At 44.2% G+C, this 27,664-nt stretch overlaps 3 protein-coding genes across 4 annotated transcripts in view; 1 reads left to right on the top strand and 2 right to left on the bottom strand.

The window, feature by feature from the left end:
* LOC121992844 (amino acid transporter AVT1C-like) overlaps window positions 1-14,711 on the bottom strand; it is a 29,283-nt gene extending 14,572 nt beyond the window's left edge. Inside the window, exons 1-3 of one of the 2 annotated variants that reach the window (XM_042547444.1) lie at window positions 14,588-14,711; window positions 14,254-14,474; window positions 13-344 (exon numbers count right to left, since the gene is read on the bottom strand). In XM_042547444.1, the coding sequence (XP_042403378.1) occupies window positions 13-344; window positions 14,254-14,459 (538 nt within the window). In that variant the 5' untranslated portion in view covers window positions 14,460-14,474; window positions 14,588-14,711. Of the gene's footprint in view, window positions 1-12; window positions 345-14,253; window positions 14,475-14,549 lie in introns of both variants that reach the window. The other variant, XM_042547443.1, reaches the window with a different exon arrangement.
* A 2,845-nt stretch (window positions 14,712-17,556) lies between these two features.
* On the top strand, window positions 17,557-18,860 carry LOC121992846 (xyloglucan endotransglucosylase/hydrolase protein 31-like). Its single transcript, XM_042547445.1, has 4 exons — window positions 17,557-17,816; window positions 17,888-17,988; window positions 18,088-18,305; window positions 18,373-18,860. The coding sequence occupies exons 1-4, from the start codon at window positions 17,603-17,605 to the stop codon at window positions 18,728-18,730; spliced, it is 891 nt and encodes a 296-aa protein (XP_042403379.1). The 5' UTR covers window positions 17,557-17,602; the 3' UTR covers window positions 18,731-18,860.
* Window positions 18,861-24,806: 5,946 nt separating this feature from the next.
* LOC121991161 lies at window positions 24,807-26,194 on the bottom strand. The gene is made up of 3 exons (XM_042545179.1): window positions 25,495-26,194; window positions 25,157-25,389; window positions 24,807-24,905 (listed from the first exon to the last, which is right to left on the bottom strand). Exons 1-3 carry the CDS (start codon window positions 26,192-26,194, stop codon window positions 24,807-24,809), a joined length of 1,032 nt encoding a protein of 343 aa, XP_042401113.1.
* Between the last annotated feature and the right edge of the window lie 1,470 nt (window positions 26,195-27,664).

The following is a 27,664-nucleotide window of genomic DNA, read 5'->3' as shown; positions in this document are numbered from 1 at the left end:
ATACATGCATACCATTGAACACTGACTGTCCATAGGAACAATTTTTGGAGATAGGAAATTCGTGAGAGGCCTTCTCTTGTATCTTTGCCAAGGATGGCTTCCTTGAGGGCAATAGCAATGAGTGTGAGCTCCGCCTTGTTTCTGCTTCAACATGTTGTTGTTTTTGCTGATCGACTACAGTGGTGGGTAACAAAGGCTTTATTAGTGATGCAACGATTTCCGGTGTGTGTTTGGCAGACCGAAATGAAGAAGAAATGAAGGAGCTAGATAATCTGCTAAGAGTTGGAGTCCCCAAGAATCCTATGTTTGGTGATGATATGCTACCATACATGTCCATGGATTGCCTGATAATATTAAAAATAAGGATAGTAATTACAAGTCCAAAATCATATTGCTCAGTAGATAACATTAGTAGACAAAACAATTAACTTGTGATAAACACATATGCATAGACCATTGTTTGTGGCATTCAAATATTGATGCAATTTCAATCAATTCAATCATTTAAAGTGTAGAGATAGTTTAAAAATCTTTAACTATGTAAGCTCCTTTAATTTGATCAATTTACTGTCGAGAAGCCTACGAACCCTTTTTCTTCACAAAAAACTACATTAGTACCTTTAAACTGGTTTAAATTTCCTTCTTTGATTGAGAATCCCCTTTTGGAAAATGAAAAATAACAGATTAACACCTTAGTATTTGGTCAAGCATATGATTTTTTCTGCACATAAAAAATCAAGTAAAACGTTGAAAATTTTGTAGAATGGCCTCACATTAATATAATGTCTTACTGAATAGTCAAAGCATATGTTAGCAAACAAAGCATATGAAATTTTCATTCTCCTTTTTTTATAGTGTGCTAAAAAATTGAAAGAAAAATAAAACCCTCACAACATCTTACCAAAAACATTTTAATTAGTATGATCAAAATAAAGATAGACAGGCCTATTTTATATATATATATATATATATATATATATATATTGACCCAAATTAATTGAAAATAACCAGATTATATGATTTATTATAACATGTATAAACCAAGTATGACAGACTGATTTAAAAAATACTCTGATCCGGCGGTAAGAATGGGGGACCCACAGATGGGGTCCCGTCCGAGCGGAACCAGAGATTACCCAGCCAAAGGTTTGGGTTTCCGACGCCAAAGCAGGAGAACCGGAGCCGAGTGGCCGAGCGGAGGTGTCCGCTCGGCCGAGGACAGAATGGCCGAGCGGAGGTGTCCGCTCGGCCGGAATCGTGGCGAGGGAACAGTGGTTAGCCGAGCGGCCTATTCGCTCGGCTCGGGATATGGTATGTCAGCAAAGGCATGATGATTAGACTGTACGCAAGATGGCACTATTAAAGGCCCCACCATCACGTCACGGAAAGGTTGATACAGTAGCAGTATGGTCTTATGGATGCCCTTTTGACAGACCCACACCTAGGCATGGTCGAAAGCAGGTGATTGCTTCGATTGGTGTGCCCAGGCTCCTTCGAGAGGTCTATATAAGGCCTCCACTTCTTCAACCGGAGGTACGCAAGTCTACAATTTCTAAGCCAACTTTCTTATTCCTTCGCCTAACTTGGCGTCGGAGGTCGTGGGACACCCCGGCTCGGTTTTGTTCGAGATCGCGGAGCATCGTGCGGTTAGTCGGAGACCCACATCGGCGAGGGAGCGCCCGCGTGCCGTCCGTTGGTTCAAGACATTCGGACGGATCAATTTAGCGCCGTCTGGGAAGCTCTGCATCCGATCGGAAACAATGGACGAGGGGACGACAACACGCGGTGACACTTTCGGTCGAGGAACTCGGCCTCGATCGAGATAAGGGCATGACTTGTGGAGCAAAAGAAGACATCATCCGGCGGAGCAACCCGGCGTTTGGCGGCGGCGGAAGCACCACCGCCACCGTCGCGATTTCATGGGCTCGTTCGCACCCTAAAGCGGACAGCCAGGACGAGGGAATCCTCTTGGATGAAATGCCTAGGCGAGATAACAGAAAGGGAAAGCCGAGCGGAAGCATCGCCGGCGGATCAATCGCCAATTTTCGAAGGCTATTCTACGAGACCCTCTGCCCAAGCATTACGTACCTCCGACGATCGGCGGTATAATGGGACAACCGACCCGGATGATCATCCGGTAAGTTTGATAACACGACAACCTCTATCATACGGATGGAGTAAAGTCCGAGTTTTCTTACCACTCTCTGGGATCGCCCAACGGTGGTTTCAAGGTGCCGGACGGATCCATCACAAGCTTCAGGACTTCCGAACGGCCTACTTCGCCAGCAGTAGACGCTACTAGAAAACAAGCGTTAGCCTGTTCGCCATCAAGAAGCCCGTGAATCGCTCCGAGCTTACATCCAGTGATTCAACCAAGTGGCGATGGACATTCCAACGGCCACCGGAAACTATGATGAATGCCTTCACACAAGGCCTAGTGGATGGAGATTTCTTCCGATCGCTCATCCAAAGCCGCCCCAAGACTATGATCACCGGGCGAATGAATACATCAATGTGGAAGAAGCTCAGACGGAAAAGAAACTCCAGCCGAGCGACCTCCTCCGTCCGAGAGGAAACAACCTGCTGCTCATCAGCCGCCCAGAGGACCAAGGGCTGAAGCAATCCGATCCCCCCACGTTAGGTCCAATGTGCAAGAGGTAGCTGCCGCTCGGCCAAAGATAAAGAAGAGATGGACCCCGATGTTCTGCTCCTTCCACCGGACGAATACCCACAACACAAAGGATTGTCGAAGTCTTCCCTTCGTGGCTCATCCTGTGCCTCGGAACGCCGGACGACGGTCTCCCTCAGTCGACAGACGACAAAGAGCCAATGAAGCTGATCGGACGCGAGCCGATAGACGACAGCGATAGACTCCCGATCGGCATCAGTCTCCAAGGAAGGAGAATCGGCGAGCGTCCAGAGAACGGTCCCGACCGTCCGCTCGGGAAGAGGAAAATAGAAGCAATACTTCCCGAGGCGAGATCAACGTTATTGCTGGCGGGCCGACCGGAGGAGACTCCAACCGAGCTAGAAAGGCGAGCGTCCGGCAACTCCAGTTAAATGCGATCGGAGCTGCGGCGAATCGGACCGAAATCGATTTCGGACAGGGGACTTGGAAGGTCAAGTACCCCACGATGCCTTACTCAAAGCGGTAATAGCCAATTACACTATTCACGCGTGTTTGTTGACACAGGGCTCGGTCAACATCATATTCAAGAAGGCGTTCGATCATTGATTGATCCGAGCTGCTGCCCATGACGACCCGCTCTACGGGTTTACGGGCAACGGAGTTCAGCCGGTCGGACAGATCTGGCTAGGGAGAAGAGTCGCTCAGAGGACAAGGACAATAAACTGTGGTGGTCGACTCTCCCTCGTCCTGTAATTTTGGGACGACCGCCAGAATTCCGAGCGGTCGTCTCAACATTCCATCAAGATCAAGTTCCCTGGAGGACAAAGTGGGAGAAGTACGGGAGATCAACTGGCGGTGCTATATAGAGATGATCCGAGCACTACTCCAGGCCCGGATCGAGGTAAACGCCATCATCGAAAAGCCACCCTCTTTAATTTATGAAGAAAGAGGAAGTGCAGATTCACCCCACCGATCGGAGGCCACAACCTTTATCATGGTCGATCCGAGGAGGAGAGAAGAAGAACCGATCCAATGCCTCGAAGAAATCATGATGTCTTCGTCTGTCGACACATGAGCTGCCCGGAATTTGAATAGCATATGACAGTACAAGGAATAATGGAAGCAAAGAAAAGAGATTTCATCAATAGCGAATGCCATCATCCGGCGGAGGTGGAAAAGCTTTTGAAAGCCGGCGAGCTGGCTGGCAAACGTGGTATTAGTCTCCAAGCCGGGCAACAAATGGAGAGTGTGCATAGATTTTCGGGATCTTAACAAAGCCTGACCGAAAGATTTTTATCCTTTGCCCCAGATAGATCAGCTGGTGGACTCTACGGTTGGCTGCGAATTAATCTGTATGCTCGACGCCTACCAGGGTTATCACCAAGTGCCGCTCGCCCGTGAAGATCAAGAAAAAGTCAGCTTCGTGACGGCCGACGGCACCTATTGCTATAATGTGATGCCGTTCGGACTGAAGAATGCGGGAGCCACATACCAGCGTTTGATGAATAAAGTGTTCAGAGAGCAGATCGGGCGGAATCTAGAAGTTTATGTGGACGACATTCTCATTAAGTCCGTCCGAGCGGCCGATCTCTTCAAGGACATGGAGGAAACCTTCCGAACGCTGCGCAAGTATGGAGTCAAGTTAAATCCCCAGAAGTGCCTGTTCGGAGCAAAAGGAGGGCGTTTTCTGGGGTATATAGTGACCGAACGGGGAATCGAAGCAAATCCCAACAAGGTGAAAGCTCTACAAGATATGTCGCCTCCGAGAAATACTGGGAGTGTGTGTCGTGCCTCCTCCACCCGAGGACATCTCCACCACACCGCCGACCGAGCCTTCCTTTGATCTACAAGCAGTTACAATTTCTCTCTGACGAAGCGCGACCGTCCTTGAAGATTTGAAGGCATACCTGAACTCCCTCCCGATATTAGCCAAGCCGACTGCGGGTGAGCCACTTCATATGTACTTGTCTTCAACCGAGCATGCAATCGGCTCAGCTTTAGTGAGGTCAAGCGGAGAAGAGCCAGTGTATTTCCTCAGTCACATTTTAAAAGATGCTGAATCTCGCTACATCGGGCTCGAAAAGCTAGCTTTCGCTCTGGTTCTCACCGCTCGGCGCCTTCGTCCATACTTCCTGGCGCACACAATCGTGGTCAAAACCAATAGCCCGCTCGGACGTGTGATACTAAATCCAGAGGCATCCGGACGGCTCATTAAATGGACGACGGAATTAAGTGAGTTCGATATCCAATATCAGCCCCGCTCGGCGATCAAAGCGCAATCCCTGGCCGATTTTGTGACTGAGGTGCAAAGGCCGGAGCCGGAAGCTATGTGGAGAATATATGTGGATGGATCGTCCACCCGACTCGGAAGCGGGATTGGAATATTGCTACTCTCCCCACAAGAAGAAAAAATGCACATATCCGTCCGGCTGGATTATAAAGCTACCAACAATGAAGCCGAGTATGAGGCCCTCATAGCCGACTTGCAGGCAGCTCGGCATGTGGGAGCCGGTCGGGTAACGCTTCACTCGGATTCGCAGTTGGCCGCTCAGCAGCTCTCTGGTACCTTCGAAATCAAAGCTGACTTTAGAGAAGTCATTGTCCAGAAGATACCTAGAGCAGAAAATCAAGCAGCCGATGAGTTAGCCAAACTCGCGAGCTCAATAACGCCGGTCGTCATTCAGCAATCAATTGAAAAAATATTGTTGGTGGCGCACGTCGACCGGATGGAAGGCCTCTCATTTCCATGCGACTGGAGGACATCCATCATAGAGTTCCTCCGCTCGGGTGCCACACCATCCAATGAATATGAAGCCCAGCTGCTAAGGAGGAGAGCCGGTCGGTTCACACTGATCGGCGATCAGCTTTATAAAAAGGCTTTCTCACGCCCGTTGCTGAAATGCGTGAGCTCGGAGGACTCGGCTTACATCCTCCAAGAAGTACATCAAGGATCGTGTGGAGGACATCCGGGCGAACGTTCACTAGCTAAGAAAATTCTGCTAGCCGGATACTTTTGGCCGACCTTACAATCAGACGCCGCTCGGACAGTATCTACGTGCCTTTCGTGCCAGAAGTACCATAACTCCTACCACCGACCGGCAGAGGAAATGAAGGCATCTACAGTCTCGTGTCCGTTCGACCAGTGGGGAATGGATATCGTCGGTCCATTTCCTATGGCGACCGGACAGCGGAAATTTCTACTAGTGGCGGTAGATTATTTTTCCAAGTGGGTGGAGGCCGAGCCGCTAGCCAGGATCACCGAACAAATGGTCAAAAAGTTCATATGGCAACACATCATTTGTCGGTTCGGCATCCCTCGCCGGCTGATTTCCGACAACGGACGGCAATTCACCGGGAAGATGCTGGAGGATTGGTGCAAGAGCTACGGCATCGAGCAACACTTCACGTCCGTGGCTTACCCTCAAAGCAACGGTCAAGCCGAAGTAGCCAATCGGGAAATCCTTCGTATTTTGCGTGCTCGGCTCGACCATTTGGGAGGAAGTTGGCCGGATGAAGTGCCGGGCGTCTTGTGGGCCATCCGAACAACGCCAAAGGAAGGGACGGGCGCCACACCGTTCCATTTAGTGTACGGCGGCGAGGCAGTCATTTCGGTGGAAGTCGGCGTTGAATCTGTCCGGATCCAGAGCTATGATGATGGCAACGCCAAACGGAGGGACATGGAGCTGGATTTGGTCGAAGAGGAGCGAGCCAAGGCGTCCGTTCGGCTGATGGCATACCGGCAGCGGATGAAGCAGAACTACAACCGTCGAGTAATCCCCCGATCATTCCAGGTCGGCGATCTCGTCTGGAAGAAAGTCAGGCCGGTCGGCGACGTAGGCAAACTGGAGGCACCGTGGGCAGGCCCCTTCAAAGTTATTGAAAAGCACTGCTCGTGAGCTTATTATTTGGAAGATTAAGCCGGGCGGCAGCTGGATCGACCGTGGAGTGCAAATCATCTCCAGCCTTATCGAGCTGGATGAAAGGTGCACGAATGTAATCCATTTTTGTGTATATGCTAGTCGCCTATATACTTGTAATGCAGGAATCAAAAAGATGAAAACACATTGAGCATTCTCCGCCGAATGGCTTACTAAGTGAAGGCCCCTGAGCCGATCGGCCGGGAGGTTTATATGTTTAAAGACTTGTAAGCAAATAACCCGTGCTGTTCGGCCGGGCATAAATATTGTTCAAGCACGGGATATGATACGAAGGCCTAGTCCGCTCGGCAAGGTAAGGAGTTAGCCTTGGAAGGCTGACGAGCCCCGTAGTTAAAGATCGAGAGCCGCGCCGACCGGCTATAAATATCCGCACCGACGAGCCCCGTCGTTAAAGATCGAGAGCCGCGCCGACCGGCTATAAATATCCGCGCCGTCGAGCTCCGACGTTAAAAATCGAGAGACGAGCCGGAGTCTATAAACGTCCGAGCGTAAGACCGACGAGTCCCGTCGTTAAAGATCGAGAGTCGCACCGACCGGCTATAAATATCCGCGCCGTCGAGCTCCGACGTTAAAAATCGAGAGACGAGCCGGCGTCTATAAACGTCCGAGCGGAAGACCGACGAGCCCCGTCGTTAAAGATCGAGAGCCGCGCCGACCGGCTATAAATATCCGCGCCGTCGAGCTCCGACGTTAAAAATCGAGAGACGAGCCGGCGTCTATAAACGTCCGAGCGGAAGACCGACGAGCCCCGTCGTTAAAAATCGAGAGCCGCGCCGACCGGCTATAAATATCCGCGCCGTCGAGCTCCGACGTTAAAAATCGAGAGACGAGCCGGCGTCTATAAACGTCCGAGCGGAAGACCGACGAGCTCCGTCGTTAAAAATCGAGAGACGATCCGGCGTCTATAAACCCTCCGACCGGGAAACCGGGAGACGAGCCGGCGTCTATAAAAACCGAGAGGAAAACCGACGAGCCTCGTCGTTAAAGATCGAGAGCCGCGCCGACAGGCTATAAATATCCGCGCCGACGAGCCCCGTCGTTAAAGATCGAGAGCCGCGCCGACCGGCTATAAATATCCGCGCCGTCGAGCTCCGACGTTAAAAATCGAGAGACGAGCCGGCGTCTATAAACGTCCGAGCGGAAGGCCGACGAGCCCCGTCGTTAAAGATCGAGAGTCGCGCAGACCGGCTATAAATATCCGCGCCGTCGAGCTCCGACGTTAAAAATCGAGAGACCGGCTCTGAACGTCCGCGACGACGAGCTCCGTCGTTAAAGATCGAGAGCCGCGCCGACCGGCTATAAATATCCGCGCCGTCGAGCTCCGACGTTAAAAATCGAGAGACGAGCCGGCGTCTATAAACGTCCGAGCGGAAGACCGACGAGCCCCGTCGTTAAAGATCGAGAGCCGCGCCGACCGGCTATAAATATCCGCGCCGTCGAGCTCCGACGTTAAAAATCGAGAGACGAGCCGGCGTCTATAAACGTCCGAGCGGAAGACCGACGAGCCCCGTCGTTAAAGATCGAGAGCCGCGCCGACCGGCTATAAATATCCGCGCCGACGAGCCCCGTCGTTAAAGATCGAGAGACGAAACAGCGTCTATAAACGTCCAAGCGGAAGACCGACGAGCCCGTCGTTAAAGATCGAGAGCCGCGCCGACCGCTATAAATATCCGCGCCGAGGAGCGTTAAAATCGAGAGACGAGCCGGCTCTATAAACGCTCCGCGCGGACGAGCCCGCCGTTAAAGATCGAGAGCCGCGCCGACCGGCTATAATATCTGCGCCGACGAGCCCCCGTTAAAGATCGAGAGCCGCGCCGACCGGCTATAAATATCCGCGAGCTCACGTAAAATCGAGAGACGAGCCGAGTCTATAAACGTCCGACGGAAGACCGACGAGCCCCGCCGTTAAAGATCGAGCCGCACCGGCTATAAATATCCGCTGCCGAGCTTCGACGCTAAAATCGAGACGAGCAAGCGCTATAAACGCCCAGCGAATACCGACAGCCCGCTGTTAAAGATCGAGAGCCGCTATAAATATCCGCGCCGACGAGCCCCGTCGTTAAAGATCGAGAGCCGCGCCGACCGGCTATAAATATCCGCGCCGTCGAGCTCCGAGGTTAAAAATCGAGAGACGAGCCAGCGTCTATAAACGTCCGAGCGGAAGACCGACGAGCCCCGTCGTTAAAGATCGAAAGCCACGCCGACCGGCTATAAATATCCGCACCGACGAGCCCCGAAGATAGAGCCGCGCCGACCGCTATAAATATCCGCGCCGAGCTCCGACGTTAAAATCGAGAGACGAACCGACGCCTATAAACGTTCGAGCGGAAGACCGACGAGCCTCGTCGTTATCGAGAGCCGCGCCGACCGGCTATAAATATCCGCGCCGAGCTCCGACGTTAAAAATCGAGACGAGCCGGCGCCTATAAACGCCCGAGCGGAAGACCGACGAGCCCCATCAGATCGAGCCGCGCCGACCGGCTATAAATATCCGCGTCGAGCTCCGAGGTTAAAATCGAGAGACGAGCTATAAACGTCGAGAGCCGACGAGCCCCGTCGTTAAAGATCGAAAGCCACGCCGACCGGCTATAAATATCCGCACCGACGAGCTCCGTCGTTAAAAATCGAGAGACGATCCGGCGTCTATAAACCCTCCGGCCGGGAAACCGGGAGACGAGCCGGCGTCTATAAAAACCGAGCGGAAGACCGACGAGCTCCGTCGTTAAAAATCGAGAGACGATCCGGCGTCTATAAACCCTCCGGCCGGGAAACCGGGAGACGAGCCGGCGTCTATAAAAACCGAGCGGAAAACTGACGAGCACCATCGTTAAAAATCGAGAGTCGGTCCGGCGACTATAAATACCCCGGGCGGACGAACGAATATCAGAGAATAAGAAACCGCGGAAACCACAAGTATTAAAACATTTAGGCCCGCTCTGGCGTTGGTCCTTCGATACTTGGCGTTTGTTGACTTCACACAGGCTAGATACGTGCAGAGCAAGTAGGCCCTCCCGCTCGGACTTTGTTTAATGGGTTAAGCTGATCGGCCGCGTGACGGAGAACACTTAGAGCATGACTGACTCTAAGCATGAACGTTAAGCAAACAGAAGAATATTATGGATAATGATCAGGAAGACGCAAGCAAAGACATAATTGCATTAAAGGGAAAGCATGCCGGACGGCAAGTACAAAAAGTTGCGCTGGGCGTAAGAAACGCAAAAACAAGATAGAGACGAGGAACACTCTTCACTCGGGGTCTTCGAAGTTGAAGAAACCGTCCGGAATGTCGTCTGTCATGGCCGCCAGATCGGAGGCGGGAATGTGCACAAGAAGGTGGCCACCCTTCTTCAAGTAGGCCATAGTGACCTTTAACCCCGAAGGTCAAGAGACGCCGCCAAATTTCGTACAAACCTCTCCGAGCGGAGGTAATCTCGACGGCAGCCAGACAACCCGGCTCCTCTTCCTAGTACTTTCCGAGCGCCGCCGGGAGGCAATTAGTGAATCTGAGAACTTTCTGGTCCACCTCCGCTTTAGTGCGCTCACTGAGCGCCCATCCCGTTCGGCAGTTAGTTGGGCTTCCAGATCCTTAGATCTAGGGCTCGGACTTCAACTTTCATCTTGTCCGGATCGCGATCGCCCGCTTCTTCCGGCCATTGGCGCGCTTCACTTCGTCGCGCTTCTTCACCAAGCCTTCAAGTCGAGCCACCTCTGCCGCCCTTCTGCTCGGCCTCGCTGGCTTGTTTCTCCCGCCTACCACGGACCCCGAGACTCAAGTTTTTCCATGAGACCTCCACGGCCACCATGGCTAGTGGCGATTTGCTCACCCCAAGTAAGGGAAATAATAAAATCAGAACCGAGCAGTACGGCACAGAAGAAAATGAACCCACCCGAGTGGCTGCACGTGTGGTTATCGCCGAGTCTTGGGCGCATGAGGGCCACCCAATCAAGGCCCTCGAAAGTTCGCGAGCGGACCTCAAGGTTATTTCATGAACGGGCTTGATGGCCGATCGACAGACAATAAATATTCCTCCGATGGAATCGAAGGGTAGTCTTGATGGTCGGGTGGCCGGCCGGCACTCCCGCGCTTGCCCGGCCCGAGGACTCCCCTATGGTTGAAGTTTCGCCCAACCGTCGTAGGCGACGACGAGTCCGTGGAGGAGAGCTAGAGGGTGTGCGGTGGGCGAGGCCACGGGGTCCTGATCCGCGACGGCGCGCGATCGGAGAAGCGATCTCGACGGCGCAGGTTCGCCCTCCGGGTCGGCGGAAGGTCGGAGTCCTTCGACGCTCACCGAACTTCCAAGAGGAATCCCACTGGGGACTCCGCTACCGGTGGAGCAGAGAACAGGATCCGCCTCAACCTCCGCTGCGGATTGGGTAACTGCTTGTGACCGCCCCCTCTCCCGATCCGCCGAGCGGTCGGATAAGACCCCGCCGAAGTTCTTTTTAGTAGCCGCCTCAATTTCCACGGCCTTTAATTTCGGATGATCGGTAGCCTTGAGCGCCACACGACTTCACCGCAGCGGAAGAAATTAAAACCGCTTAGACAAAAAGGCGAAGGGTAAAGAGTCCTTACCACGCGGTAGGGGAGATCGTCAACGGGAGATAATCCAAAATGTACAACACCCCTCGAGAAGCAATCGGTCGATTTTGTATCACGACCGGCAAGCAATTTGCCGCATGAAGGTAGGCCGGATTGCTTTCGACTCGCCGAGTCTACTGGCTCTGGCATGGTCCGCCATTTGGTTTGAATCTTGTCGAAGTCGATATAAGAAGAACTCCTCCAAGCTTGTTGGAGGTCGGCATGTTCTCAAAAAATTTGAAGCCTATTCTACTTTGGAAAATAAAAGTACCCAACTCGGATTGTTTGGGGTAGAAGAAGTAGTGGAATATTTTGGGGTCAAGTGGTATACTGTGCAGCCTAAAGAGGACGACCACCCCGCTCAGTAGCCTAAAGGAATTCAGCACAAGTTGGCCGAGCGGGATGCGGAAATAATTACAAACTTCCAAAATAAATGGATGGGTAGGAAATCTAAGGCCGCCCTGGAATTGGTCCAGAAAAAAATAAATAGTACCGATCGGCGGGTTATGGCCGGCTACAACTATTTCATGGTCGTTCGGTATCCCATAGGTCCTAACAACGCACCGGGCGCGCTCCTCATCGAACCTACTCTCCATACTCATATACCACAGACCGTGAACCTCGGTAGCGGGTGCAGAAGTGCTCGCCATAACTAAAGAAGGGAAGGAAGCCTAGCAATACTCGGAAACAAGGGGACGAGAGAAGAGAAGAAGCTTACTGAGGGAAGATCAAAGGAAAGAATACCCAGGAACTCGAAAACCGCCGGAAAGCAAGCACTGGGAGTCGCCGGAGTAAGCTAGCAGCAGGCAGCTTCGACAGAGGACGCACGATGAAACAGAGAGTGCGGCGTGAAGGCCGGAACGAGGGCTTTATACAAACGAGACCGCTCAGCCTCGTCCGTCGGATGCAGGGCACAAGAGACGAGGTCGTCATCTAGCCGTTCATTTCAAAACAAAGGGCGTCCCATCGTACGGAGCGTCACCGCCACTAGAGACGAGCCACGTGGCGCTCTGTCACCGAACGCAATTAATGCGCCCATACCGCGCATGCTTCGGCTTAATGAAAAAGACTTGCGCGATTTTCAAGAGGATTTAGACAAGCAAACATCCACGTTGGGCGCCAAGGCATACAAAGCGAAGGGCCGAATGGCTCAAGGGATATCAGCAGCAGCGATAAGGCGACGACCGCCCGCTCGGACACACAGTCCAGTCAGTCGGACTCACTGCCTCCTTCGACTAGACTTGAAGGGGAGGCAAGTGATCCGGCGGTAAGAATGGGGGACCCACAGATGGGGTCCCGTCCGAGCGGAACTAGAGATTACCCAGCCAAAGGTTTGGGTTTCCGACGCCAAAGCAGGAGAACCGGAGCCGAGTGGCCGAGCGGAGGTGTCCGCTCGGCCGAGGATAGAATTGCCGAGCGGAGGTGTCCGCTCGGCCGGAATCGTGGCGAGGGAACAGTGGTTAGCCGAGCGGCCTATTCGCTCGGCTCGGGATATGGTATGTCAGCAAAGGCATGATGATTAGACTGTACGCAAGATGGCACTATTAAAGGCCCCACCATCACGTCACGGAAAGGTTGATACAGTAGCAGTATGGTCTTATGGATGCCCTTCTGACAGGCCCACACCTAGGCATGGTCGAAAGCAGGTGATTGCTTCGATTGATGTGCCCAGACTCCTTCGAGAGGTCTATATAAGGTCTCCACTTCTTCAACCGGAGGTACGCAAGTCTACAATTTCTAAGCCACTTTCTTATTCCTTCGCCTAACTTGAGCGTCGGAGGGCCGTCGCCGGGACCCCCCCCCCCCCCCGGCTCGGTTTTGTTGCAGAATCGCCGGAGCATCGTGCAGTTAGTCGGAGACCCACATCAACAACAGGGGAGCGCCACGTGCCCAGCGTCCGTTGGTTCAGCATTCGGACAGGATCATACTCAATTACCTAAAACTGATTTAAAAACTACTTTAATTGTGTGAAGATAAACAAACCAAGAAAATCAATAAAGTTGAAACTTAAACCAAATTGGGAAAATGGGAAGCCAAAACCGAACCAACCACAATATGACCAAAGCCGCCATGTTCTCAAAAATTGAGTTTTTTTTCCTTGATAACCCTAGTGGTAAGATCGTCACAAACTATTCTTGGAAGGAATTTCAATATATCCATTTATCATGTGATCTATTTTCAAGTGATACAAAATAGTAATTTCTTGTTTAAGCAACTTAATCCTTTAATTAATTTACCATCCATAAGATACTCCTTTCCCTTGTTCAAATGAGGTAGAGACAGAGAACTGACTGAACACTGTCAGCTATGGCACACCGCACACTATTCGTTTGTTCCGTTACTCACGTGACACATGTGTGCCTCATTCATGACTCACTCCGACAGATAATTACTCCTTATCCACCATGTTGCTACAATAGTCTTCCAAGCCATAAGAATCCCCTTTGGTATCATAGTTGACACGTAGAGCACGAGCCCCACCACGGATCAGCCTGTCAACAACAATTAGTTTACCCCATCGCCTGAATCTTTTCCACACTTCACTGGGAATAAAATAAGCAGAACATGTCAGATTGGACTGCCGCTCAATCCTTTTTTCCTTAGAAAAAAATTCCGATTAGATACACAACATTCCGAGATCTCTCCGTATGTCGTTCCTAGGCAGTTACTTCAATTATTGCAGAGTTATGTCAACAAACTGAAACAAAACAAGACTACTGCGTTTTTTCTTGTTTTCTTCTAGCATCTAGCTTGAATTGTGATATCAGAATCAGTAAGTTGCAAGTTTTTTTCTCTATTATAGTAAAAGGTGGAATCCGCATCACGCAGCCAAGGAGAGACAAATCGGAAAGCTAAAGTTTTTTTCTCTCTTTGCAGCAATGATGATGTCTTTGAAGATTAATAATCGTACTCGAGATGGAAATGATTACTGAATAGGACGAGTTCATGATCTGTTAAATTACGTCAATGAAAAAAATGATAACTCCAAGCCGCAATTGGATCCAGATCCCACGGGCAGGAATCGAATCCTCCCGGCCGTCAGATCTCGATCGTAAGGCAGGTAGCCAACGCAATACCTAATACGTGGAAGCGAAAAAGGTGTTTACCTGTAACTCTGGGGCCAATTGGTGGAGTAAGAGCCGGGCCTGCTACGCGGCGCGCTATCCCCGTCCTCGGAAGACAAATCGGAGCCGTCGGAGTCGTCTCCGGCGGCCGAGGGCCGCGCTTTTCGCACTTCGCCCTGGTCGACTCCATCGTCCTCCTCATCCTCGCTCTCAATGAACAGATTCCGATCCGACACCGAGTTCTTCATCTCGCCCCCTTCGACCTAACACAAAGCAGTGCTTCCGGATCAGCCAAACGATCTATCTAAAGCTTGTAAGAAAAGAAAATGTAGAACAACCATGAGATCCAGAACGTCGGGGAGAGAATCGAGCTTACTCGCAGTGGAATGGCAGGCCGGTAGAAAACGGTGACCGGAGGAGAAGAAAACAATAGGAAGACGAGATGCAGCGAACCGAGAAAGAGGAATAGCGTATTTAAATATTGGGAAGCAGTAGAGGAGACGAGCAAAATATCAAAACAGCCCTTGTTTTTTTATTTCTTTTTGCATTTTTTAAAATAATTGGCAAAAATGGCGCCCAGATGAGAATTTTTTTTTTTTTTTTATCGAAGAGTTCCCCTCCTATGTGTAATTACACAAGTATCCTTCATTATACTGATCCTATTATTTTTACTTATATTTCTGATTAAATCTTAAATTGGAGATGCATTACAACAATTATGAATCCGCGGCTACTGTATAATTATAATAATTATAAAAATATAATTACTATAATATAAATATTAGATAAAATTTAAGAGATAATAAATTATAACTTGGAGTTGAATTATTTGTCATATAATATGTCAAATCAAAATTTATTTAAATATCTATATTTATTACTGGATGTAATCCATAATAGTATAGGCTTAGGCTAAAAAAATCATTTAAAGTCGTGTTCAGATAGAGAAATTTTAATCTCTTTATTAAGGTTTTTTTTCTATATAATAGCAGTTACGAATCTTAATTGCTCGAACTATTATAATTGTAGCCGCTTCAAAATTATAATTGCTCAAATTTTATAATTTTATAATTGCTATAACTTAGCATGATAATAATAGAGATAGCACTGAAGGAAAATTGTGTCATATTTTATATAAGGTGAGATGGTATTAAAGTGGGCGTCCTTAGTTTGGGAAAAAAAACACTTTTCTTTAGTCCAAAAAAATTTGTGGAGGATTTTAATTTAAAAATGCTCATTTTCATTATTTTTAATATAATTTCATGGAGAAATTATGAAAGTTAGTAGAATATTATTTATTTTGATTTGGCTCTTATAGAAACTCTGCATTATTGGTGAGTAATTAGCTATACGAAGAGGGTATTTTAATCATTACAATTATTCGTTTCCTTGTTGATGACAATTAGCAAACTGATTTTAAGAATTTGAAAGTTTAGAAAGAATTTGAACCTGCGAAGAGCTTTTTTTTAAAAAAAAAAAAACAAATTTACATTTGCAATCTCACGAAATAAAAAACATTTTGCTCAGAACATTTTTTTTCTATTGACATGTGAAGATCTTAGGCCTTGTGGAATAATGGAAACCCATATGCGACTGAACTGACCTAACATGCTTTGGGTCTTGGCGCAACCGGCCAAAATTCTAATCATGCCGAGTTAAACACGAGCCTTTTTAAAATAATTTGTGGCCCAAGCCTACACCGACACAACATGAACTATGCTCGTGCTAGGCAGGTGGGTGGGCCGTCATTGGTCGTGTGGGCACAACAATTAAACATAACCGATCAAGCTTGTGCTAAGCTCAACCCGAGCACGACCTGTCGACCCATTAGCTAGAGGGACTACGAGAAATATAGAAAGAGAGGCGATTGGAAAGAGGAGATAAAAATGAAAGGAAAAAAAAACAATAAAACAAAATGATGCTAAAGTCAAGAAAATCAAGATGTATCATATTATAATAGTGATCAGGCTTATAAATTAGACTTCACATAAATTAAGACAAACTAGTTGAACATATTCTCTCTTATAAATAAAGAGATAGTATATTTTACGGATAAGAATTTGATTGATAAAAATAAATATTATATTTTACTGGTAAGAATATATATTACATTTTATCTTAATTAAAAGGTCGAGAAAGACTTGTTTTTTTAATGTCGTCGGCTCCAAATATGTATAGAAATTTTTTTATTCACAGTGTTATTAATTTTAAGATAAATATACAACCTTATCGTGATTCGTCACCATTGCCCATGGCTACTAAGGGCACCTCACGTCGGGCAACCACACGAGGCTACGAGATGACCTCACGCGGGATCGTCATCCGCGGTCAAGCAGAGCCATCGTCTATTGTTGCAAAGGGCTACCGTTCACGGTCACACAAGATCGTCATCCACGGTCATGTGAGACCAAATCATGAGTTGAGAGAAATTCAACAGCACGATAAGCAAGGAGAAAATTACTTTTCGTTAAATTTAGACGGACATAAATCTATCTATCCATTAGGTAAATAAAAGAAAAGTGAGTAATTCATCTTTTTTTTTTTTAATGAAGTAAATAGGAAAAAACAATCCATCGTGAAAATGTTTCCGCAATCTGTATTTCCGTCTGTCCTCCCTAGTAAACAGAGCCTAAGAGGAGCAGCGGACAGGCCATACCTCTTCCTGACTTGTGGTATAACGCGCGATGTACTCATGTACGCCATTCGCCACGGCGCGCCACTCGCCGATCCGCGTCCGCTTCGTCCTCTGTTCCCAAGCCATCACCAGCAGTGAAGATGCGCCGTACATCGCCGCCTTCACCCCACCACCATGACGGTGAGCGCAATGCCCCGTTTCTTGTGAGAGAGCGCCGATCCCCCACGTCTCTTCCACGGACAAGATTCATGGAATTATAACAAATTTAGATAAAGATCACAAGGTCGTACTTACCGTTGACCAAAGTTTTTGTCTGACCAAAAAATCAACACTTCACTCTGATCAATTCCGATACTTTATCACATTTCATCATCATCATCTTTAGTCGGTCTGAATGACCCCAACTTTGACTTATTCTCTCACTCTTTCAGACACTCAGGTACCTACCATGTGCCGCCATTCACGCCGAAGGAACATGTTTGACAAAGGGGAAAATAAGTCAACGATGAGTATAAGATCTAGCTGATTATATCCATTTCAATTTCCCACGGCGAATCTAATTCACGAAATCAATGCAACAAATGCCTACGTGATTGTAGGAGACTGTCCAAGTGACCAATAGCCTAACTTTGAACAGATGGAGGGATACATTTTTCTTGTAATATAAAGACTTGTAGTTCTTATTTATACCCCAAGAACTCTACCTTCACTTAGCAAGTCACTGCTTCTCTGTTTCTTTGAGGCTAATTGAGTTGCATGGCTTCTCCAATTCAACTCAACATCCTCTTCTTCTTTTTCTTCTTCTTCTTCTATTGTGTTAATGCTCAACCGCCATCTCCGGGCTACTACTTGAGCTCCAAGGTGCGATCATGGAGATTCTACCAAGCCTACAGTACCCTTTGGGGCGCTGAGCACCAATCGATTTCGCACGATCAATCCAGTGTCACACTTTGGCTCGATAGCAATTCTGGTAACACCATGCTTTTACTCAATTGTGCATTAAGGTGCGAGCTCAAACTGTTTATTTATATGCACTATTAGGGAGTGGATTCAAGTCGAACCGGCCGTACCGGAATGGCTACTTTGGTGCCTCAATCAAGCTTCAAAGTGGCTACACCGCGGGTGTCAACACTGCATTCTACGTAAGCGAAATCGATTGAATTGCTTGAATTAGTCGAAAATTTGAGGATGATTCGATACTAAGAACTCGGGAATGAATGATATATATTGTTTGTTGGTAGCTATCCAATGACCAAGCTCACCCGGGACACCATGACGAGGTGGACATTGAGTTCCTTGGCACGACCCCTGGCAAGCCCTACACTCTGCAGACTAATGTCTATGTGAGGGGCAGCGGAGATGGCAGGATCATCGGGAGGGAGATGAGGTTCCACCTCTGGTTCGACCCGACCACCGACTTCCACCACTATGCCATTCTTTGGAACCCTGATGAAATAGTGTGAGTGTCGGATCCAAGATTGTGTTGTCGACTGTGAGTTCGTTATTGAGCCTCCTAATTCTTGCAGGTTTTTTGTGGACGATGTGCCAATTCGGAGGTATCAGAGGAAACTTGAGGCGATGTTTCCCGACCGGCCGATGTGGGTGTATGCCTCAATTTGGGATGCATCGTCGTGGGCAACGGAAAATGGAAAGTACAAGGCCGACTACAGGTTCCAACCTTTTGTTTCGAGGTATGCTGACTTCAAAATAGGAGGGTGCTCGGCCTACGCATCGCCATCGTGCCGACCAATCGCCTCTTCACCGATGGGCTCGGGTCTAAGCCGACAGCAATACGAGGCAATGCAATGGGTTCAAAGGAATCACCTGGTTTATTACTACTGCGAGGATTACAGTCGAGATCATACTCTCACGCCCGAGTGTTGAAGCACAGTGGATGTATAATTCAAACATTTAAAGCATTAGAAGTGAGTTGAATGTTTAGTTTGTAATCATGTGAAAGGAATAATCGAGTGGGTTTTCCTTTTTTACAATATGAAGGAATTTTCGTTTCATATATACATATATACAAATTAGTCTTTTATTGACGTCTCCTCGTCTTTTACAAAAAGATATAAATAGTCAATAAAAAAATAATTAAAGAGATACCTATTAATTAATAGGAAACTTGTTTATGTTCATTCAATATACATAAGATTAATTGAATAAACAAATTTAAACAGTCTGTTAAACTAAACAAACAAGCTTGAACACATATATGTTCAACTCGTTAACGTTCGTGAATAACGTTCGTGAACAATGTTTGTGAATAACGTTCGTGAATAATGTTCACGAACCATATTCATTAATAAAATTCTTTTCAATATGTTAAATAAATAATAAAATAAAATAAAATAAATAAGTTTAAATTATCAAGCTCAATAATTAATCAAACAATTAAAGTTTTCAAACAATCAAACGACCTTAATTGAAAGCTCGATAACATCTAAACAAACCAAGCTCGAACCAAGATCAAGCCAAGCTCGAACCAAGATCAAGCAAAGCTCGAACCAAGCTCAAGCCAAGCTTGAATTGAGAACTCGAAGACATCTAAACAAGTCAAGCTCAAGCCAAGCTTCAAACAAGCTCAAGCTCATAAAAAATAAACCAAGCTAAGCTTAACAATCATTTCAAATAGGGGTGTTCATTTGGTTCGGATCGGATTATTTGGGTTATTCGGTTCGGGTTATTCGGATTTTATAATTTTCTAAATCCAACCAAGAACCAAACCGAATTAGTTATAAACCAAACCGAATTACCCGAAACTAATTCGGGTTATTCGGTTCGGGTACCAATTAACCCAATTTTCTTTTCATTTCAAATTTTCAATCTTCTTCAAATAAATAAACTCTTAATAATTTACATTTATAAATAAATAAGCTCCAAATTTGATAAAATAGTTTCATTCGATATAAGAAAAAAAACTTACACATTCCAAAGATTCCAAAAATTATACTAAAAAATATTAAAAAATATATATTAGTTCCTTATTCGGGTTTCGGGCGGGTTATTTGGATTGGGAGTTAAATCCAAAACCAAACCATTAACCCAATTAACATTTCGGGTCAGTTCATTCAACCGACCCGAATTTCATTTAACCAAACCAAATAACCCGAATGTTATTTGGATCGGGCGGGTTAATGGATCGATCCGAATAATGAACACCCCTAATTTCAAAGGCTTGGTTCATTTTAAGTTCAGCTCGGCTTGGCTCGGTTACCTTATCAAACAATTTTGAACATCCAAAAACTTGACTAGGTAGGCTCGGCTCGTTTACAATCCTATTAATTAATAAGAAAAAGGAATAGTTCATCAAAACACATAAGTTAGTTAGTGACTTAGTGTAAGACACTTCCTCTAAAAGAACATCTCCAACCAATATATGTTGATCCCTTATGAGACCGGTAAGAGGGGGTAAATTGTCTAAAAATAAAAATAAATATCTTTCTTGTACTTTACAGTTTTTATTAAAATAAATACTTTCATAAAAGGAATTAAGAAGCTAATTAAAAAGAGAAAGAGGCACATATTTTTTATTTGGTTTACAATCAGGGGATTGTTAATTCAAGATATTGAAAAAAAGTTCACTAAAGTTTCCTTCCGACGGAGAAGCCTCTTACAGAAGTTAAAACACCAAATTACAAAGCGAAACTCGTTTCAGGCACCTGAACGTGAATAGAATTTTATCCTCTTCGCAATGGATCGCGCCACGTCAAGTTTCGATAAGGTTTCTAGTGCGGGCGTCCGGACCAAAGTCAACCTCTGTGTTGACTTTATGATCCGGACTCTCGCTCCGGCTCCACTCTGTTGGGTGATTTCGGCCATCCGGAATAGCGCTCACCCGAACCCATTTCCCAGCCTTCTCGAGCAACCTTCCGCTCTGACTTCTCGTCTCTCGGAATCGCCGCGTTCTTCCTTCTTGTCCGCCGGCATACTCGACTCATTTTAGGTTATTTCGACCATCTGGAATAGGGCTCACCCGAAACCATTTTCTGGTTTTCTCAAGCACTCTTCCGCTTCGACTTCTCCTCCCTCGGAAACGCCACTTGCTTCCTTCTCGTTCGCCAGCGTACTCTTCTACAACACCTCGTCTCTCGGACGCACTGAGCCCGTTGACTCTCTCCCGTGCCGTCCTTCTCGCTAGCTGCGTCTTTCGCTTGAACTCCTATGCTCCTAAGTTCCTGCACACTTAGACATAATGCATCAAAATATAACAGGACCTAATTTAACTTGGTTGATCACATCAAAACTACCACGGAATACTTACAATCTCCCTCTTTTTGATGTGAGAAACCCGAAGTTAAGTTAGGATAAACTAAAAATAAATAGTAATAGAAATGACAAGTACATATTTTGCATTTAAGAAAAAAATGTGCAAAAGTTAGTGTACCCTCCCCCTAGACTTAACATCTAATTCTCCCTCTTTGATCATATTAAAAATGGGGTATTTCATGAAAATAATTTTAAAACAAATTTAAATTAGAGTCTAAAGGATAAAAACAAGGTGACTATTATTCAAAAAAATCATGAACTTTTAAATTTCAAAAATCTAAATTTTTATAATTTATAAACCATTTATAAAAAAAATAATTTTAAAATAATTTTTAATTATTCAAAAATTCTAAGAATTATTCTAACGGTTAAGATTAAATATCCAAAGCTGAAATAAAATTTTCAAGAAAAATAAATTAAATTTAAGCAGTAATAAAATTTTTTATATATAAAGATTCATTTTCACTAAATTTTTTTTTAAAATAGTTTTTAAGTTAAAATAATCGTAATAAATTGTATGATAATAGAATAGAGGAAGTATTTTTACAAAAAAAAAAATGAACTTTCAAAATTTTAATTTTAAAGAATTTTTAATATTAAAAATTTGCATTTGGATAAATGAAAAATTCACCAATGGTTAAAAAAATTTCAAAAATATTTTCTTAGATAGAGAAAATGATAAAGTTTCATGGAAAATAAATTTTGTAAAAAATAGCACTACAATATATTTTAAATTGAAAAATATAAATTTTGTTAAAAAATTTATAGAAAAATAATACACCGTAGATGAGTAATGAAATTTTCTTTTTCGAAAAAATTAAATTCTAATTAATTTCTAACATAAATCATGAAAAGTCATTTATTTGAATTTTTTTTTTAAACTTTTAATTCAAAAGGTAAGGCATGTTAGTGATAAAAAAACTCTTTTATTCAACAACTAAAATCAATAGACCATTGGCTTTATATAGCCTTACAATGAGATAACATTTTAGAAAGCAATCCACGTAGGGTAAAGATCAAACTAGATCTAATTAATAGGCTTTATTGTAGTTGACAATTTCAACTCTTATCCTAACAATTCCTCCCCTAAATTGATGGCAGTAATGCTTTCAGTTTAGTTGTGATACCACACGTACACTCATTAATTCACGTAGCTTCAAGAACACATCTAGCTTGAGTGGTTTTGTCATAATATCTACAACTTGATCTTGTGTGATACAATGCTTTAGCTCAACAATTCCATCTCTAGTCAAATCATGTAAGAAATGAAATCTTACGTTAATATGTTTGCTGCATCCATGCATGAATGGATTTTTGGAGAGCTTAATGGTAGAGCTGTTGTCACATAATACGGTGATACACTTGCCTTGAAAATGATCGAGTTTCTCCAATACCCTCCTCATCCAAACCCCTTGACAAGCACACGAGGCAGCTGCTACAAATTCTGCTTCAATAGTGGACAAAGCAACTACGGGCTATTTTTTTGAAGACCATGACACAACCCCCCCACTAAGCAAAAACATGTAACCAGAAGTGTTTTTCCTGTCATTTGTATCTCCTGCATAATCACTGTCTGTATATGCCATTAGCTCTCCATTACCCTTATTTTGGTAGAAGACTCCCAAATCCACAGTTCATTTTAAGTATCTTAGTACCCTTTTCATAGCTTGCAAATGTAACTCTGCTGGACTTGCCATAAATCTACTAATGAGAGACACCGCATACGTCAAATCTGGTCTTGTAACAGTTAGATACATAAGACTTCCAACTAATTGTTTGTACATGGTAGCATTCACTTTGGATCCTTCTTCATCCTTTGTAAGTTTAACACCAGGAACAATGGGATTTTTCACACTGTTACTCTTCTCCATACCAAACTTCTCCAAAACATCCTTTGCATACTTTCTTTGGCTAATATAGATGCCTTCAGGATTTTGTAGCACCTCCACACCAAGAAAATATTTCATCCTTCCCAAATCAGTCATATCAAACTCAAGTTTCATAAAATTCTTGAACTTAACAAACATACTTTCATCATTGCCAGTGAAAATTAAATCATCAACATATAGGCTAACAATCAAAATTTTACCTTCACCACCCAATTTGATGAATAATGTATGTTCACAGTTGCATCTTTCAAATCCTTCTTTGATAAAATATGCTTCAATCCTACTGTACCATGTTCGAGGAGCTTGTTTAAGGCCATACAATGCCTTTTTCAACTTGTACACCTTATACTCTTCACCTTTCTTCTCATAGCCCTGTGGTTGCTCAATAAATACTGCTTCATTTAGCTCTCCATGCAAAAAGGCGCTTTTGACATCAAGCTGGTATAGACTCCAGTTATTTCGAACTGCTAGAGCAATTATCATACGAATCGTATCCCATCTAGTCACAGGTGCAAATGCCTCAGTATAATCTATGCCATGTTGTTGAGCATACCCTTTTGCCACCAGCTGAGCTTTGCATTTGTCAACCTCGCCATTTACGTTGAGTTTAGTTTTGTAAACCCAATTTACTCCGATCTTTTTCATTCCTTTGGGCAAGTCTGTCAACTCCCAAGTCTCATTTCTTTCGATTGCTTCTATCTCCAAATCCATTGCAGCTTTCCACTTGGAACTCTGAATAGCTTCTTCAAAAGTTGTTGGATCTGAGGTGGAGGTAAACAAAACCAAATTGTTGTGCTCAACATCTTCTTCAGAGAATTCTTCCCCACTTACATAATCTTCCATCCAAAATGGTTTTCTTCTCTGTCTTCTTTCTGGAGGGTTCTCTTCAGGTGATTCGCTTGAAGATAGACTGACCTCTCTTTCTTCTTCTTTAATTGCTACATTTTCATATTCTTCTTCACTTTGATCATGTGCACTTTCTGCATTAGTTTCTTCCTGCACAAGTATATCAAGCCCTACTTCTTCATTATTTCGTCTCCATTCCCAACATTCATTTTCTTCAAAAATCACATCTCTGCTTACAATTATTGTCTTGGATGCTGGATCATATAGTCTATATGCTTTAAATTCTTCACTTATCCCTAGCAACACACACCGAAGACTCTTATCATCTAGTTTTTTTCTTTCACTATCTGATATATGAACATGACCAATGCATCCAAAAATCTGGAAATATTCAACATTTGGTTTGACACCACTCCAATCCTCTTCAGGTGTCATATTTTTTTACCGCCAATGTAGGACTTCTATTGAGTATATGAACGGCCCAATTTGCTGCTTCTGGCCAAAAAGTCTTTGGAACTTGCGTTTTCGATAACATACTTCTAACCATATTCATGATTGTCCTATTTTTGCGTTCGACTAATCCATTTTGTTAGGGAGTGTAGGCTGCTGTGAGTTGCCTGTTGATACCATTAGTTTTGAGAAAAAAATTGAATTCATGAGAGGTAAACTCTCCACCTCTATATGTGCGCAAACAACGAATAAAAACTCCTGTCTCTTTCTCAACAAGGGATTTATAATTCTTGAATATAGTAAAAGCTTCAGATTTTTCAGCAAGAAAATATATCCACGCTTTACGACCAAAATCATCAATAAAACTTATGAAATACCTTTTCTTGCCATTGGAAGCAGGATTGATGGGCCCACAAATGTCAGCATGTACCAACTGTAATCTTTGTGATGCTCTCCATAAACTCTTCTTTGGAATTGCATTCCTATGTTGCTTTCCTATCATGCAATCAGTGCAAATTTTGGATGATTCCTTCAATTGTGGCAACCCTCTCACCATTTGCTTGTATTGCAACGTTCTCAAACCCTTGAAACTTAGATGCCCCTATCTGCAGTGCCAAAGGTGAGTATGGTCTTCAAGAGTTGTTTGGAAACAGATGGGTAATTTCGGTAGAATTTTTGCAGGTAGTATAAATATCCTATTTACAGACATTGCTGTTTGCATAATAAGCCCTTTATCTGGATGATAGATTTTGCACACTCCATGTTGTATCAAAATAGATACACCCTTTTCTTGCAGTTGTCCAATACTTAACAGGTTATTTTTCAACTCAGGTATGTAGAAAACGTTGGTAATTACCTGAGTAGCTCCAACAATTTGCAGCCTGATGTTACCCTTTCCCATTACAGTCATTGTGAAATTATTCCCGAGCTTCACAGAAGTCCGAAATTCTTCATCAAGATACGAGAACCACTCCTTGTGTGCACATATATGATTAGAACACCCCGAGTCAAGGAACCAAACATCTTCTCGCATTGCTTGATCAAGCTTGACATATGACATCAGCAATAATTCTTCTTTCTCTTCTAGCTCTGCATAATTCGCTTCTTTCTCCCATTTAGGATACTCATACTAGAAATGCCCTAATTGATGACATTTATAACACTCAATCATTGCTTTATTGAATGCTTGCCTACCTCTCCCTCTGCCTCTTCCTCTACCTCTCCCTCTCCCTGCATCTTCACCAATCTTATCGTAGGTCACCTTTAATGCTTGCTCATCGCTTCCATGTCTATTCATCCTCTGCTCATGGACCAATAAGCTGCTTTGTAACTCATCAAGACTTAAGATGTCTATGTTATTAGACTCTTCAATGGAACAAACAATATAATCGAACCTAGAGGTCATTGATCGTAAGATCTTTTCAATAATCACCACTTGCTGCATGTTTTCACCATGAATCTTCATCTTGTTTGCTATAGTAAGAGTTCGAGCGAAGTATGCATCAACACTCTCACCTTCTTGTATATGTAGAATCTTAAACTCCTTCCTAAGGGCTTGGAGTTGTGCCCTTTTAACTCTTGTGGAACCTTGATACTTCTGCTTCATAGAGTCCCAAATGTGTTTGGCAGTGTCTTTGTTGAGAATTGTTTCCATAATATTTCGATCAATGGCTTGAAATAAATAATTCTTGACCTTCAAATCTTTTAGCTTCTGGTCTGCAAATAATTTTCCTTGTGCTTCAGTAAGCTCCACTCCTTCTACTGCGACAGGAATTCTAGTTTCCACCAAACTCCAATATTCTTTTGAGCGTAGGAAATTTTCCATAAGCATAGACCAATGATCATAATATCCATCAAACTTAGGAATTGCAAGTTGAACAAAATTATTAGTCATCCTTCAAGAAACTTTGCGCTGGTCAGTTTCAAGGTTGTCGTAGATGCTGTTGTCTCCTTGAGACTGTTGAGTTCGACGCTTCCTTTAGTGAACTCTCCTTTGCTCGAACTCCAGGCAGCAACACCACTCGAATCAAGAACAACGAACCCAAAGATATACTTTCTCTGCTCGTGAGAAAGAAAGGAACTTCGAAGGAAGAGGTGAAAAAAAAGAAACACCAACTTGGCTCTAATACCAGATGTTAGTGATAAAAAAACTCTTTTATTCAACAACTGAAATCAATAGACCATTGGCTTTATATAGCCTTACAATGAGATAACATTTTAGAAAGCAATCCACGTAGGGTAAAGATCAAACTAGATCCTAATGAATAGGCTTTATTGTAGTTGACAATTTCAACTCTTATCCTAACAAGGCATGCATTTAATCTAAATATGATTTTAGAATCCAATATAGGTTCCTACTTATCAGATTGATCAAAAAATTTTCTAGAAACCTATTTACGTGATAATTTTCTAGTTTTTCCCTTCTGATATCTAAGTTGTCAATTTAGTTCTTGAAAATCTCTAAAATTTGAAAGAGTAATATTTGAACATGCAGAATTTTTAAAATTTTGTATTTGTTCTTTTAAGTTTTCATTTTTTAGTTTTAATTTGTCGAAATCTTCCAATCAACAAGATGTTGCTAGGTTTCCTTTTAAATCATTATTTTCTTTTAATAATTTTTTATTCTAAATTTCTAATTTATAGGAAGTTTTAGGTAGGACTTTTATAAATTTAAATAACTTATTAGGTGGTAGAGATCGTACCTGACTTACCTTGTCGAGCTCATCATCTGAGACTCCCCCTATAGAGCTGCTCTCTTTTGACGTTGCTCCCCCTTCATCGATACTCTCGATGCTCATTATAAAAAAGCTTGTTTCGTCTTGTTCTTCTTGGTGACTTGCCGTCAGCGCAAGTCCAGCGTAGGCTTCAATTTCTAACTCTGATGAAGTTTCGTCTCACGTCGCCTTGTCCTTGTGTAACACCCCACCCTCCTCCCTACTAGACTGCGAGGGTGGAGCGCTACTGGACTACTAACTATACTTATTTAGAGTTGTTCACATGTAATTATCAATACATAAAACTCTCTAGACATGCAATTAGTGACAGCGGAAACATGAGTAGCTTATCTCTACATTCTACTCCAGCATATATACCAACTAAAACATATCAATCTGTGTATACATGCTAAAAACATATCTAATAATCAGAACATGCATGCAATAATACTACAACTCAAACAATGGAACTATTGTACATGGCAATTAAAAGAAAGGATTCTAAATACATAAAGTCACTCTGATAATAAAATCATCAACATGAATAAACAATTTCAATAGTCTAAATACAAAGCAATCTTAATAAATTTCTAAACTGAGTCTCAAGGCTTCTATAGTCCAGGCATCACACATCCATCCGCACCTCCTTG

Source organism: Zingiber officinale, chromosome 6B (genome assembly GCF_018446385.1).
Source record: "Zingiber officinale cultivar Zhangliang chromosome 6B, Zo_v1.1, whole genome shotgun sequence".
Lineage (NCBI taxonomy): Eukaryota > Viridiplantae > Streptophyta > Magnoliopsida > Zingiberales > Zingiberaceae > Zingiber > Zingiber officinale.
The sequence above is the reverse complement of the archived record's forward strand: the minus strand, read 5'-3'. Positions and strand labels throughout refer to the sequence as shown.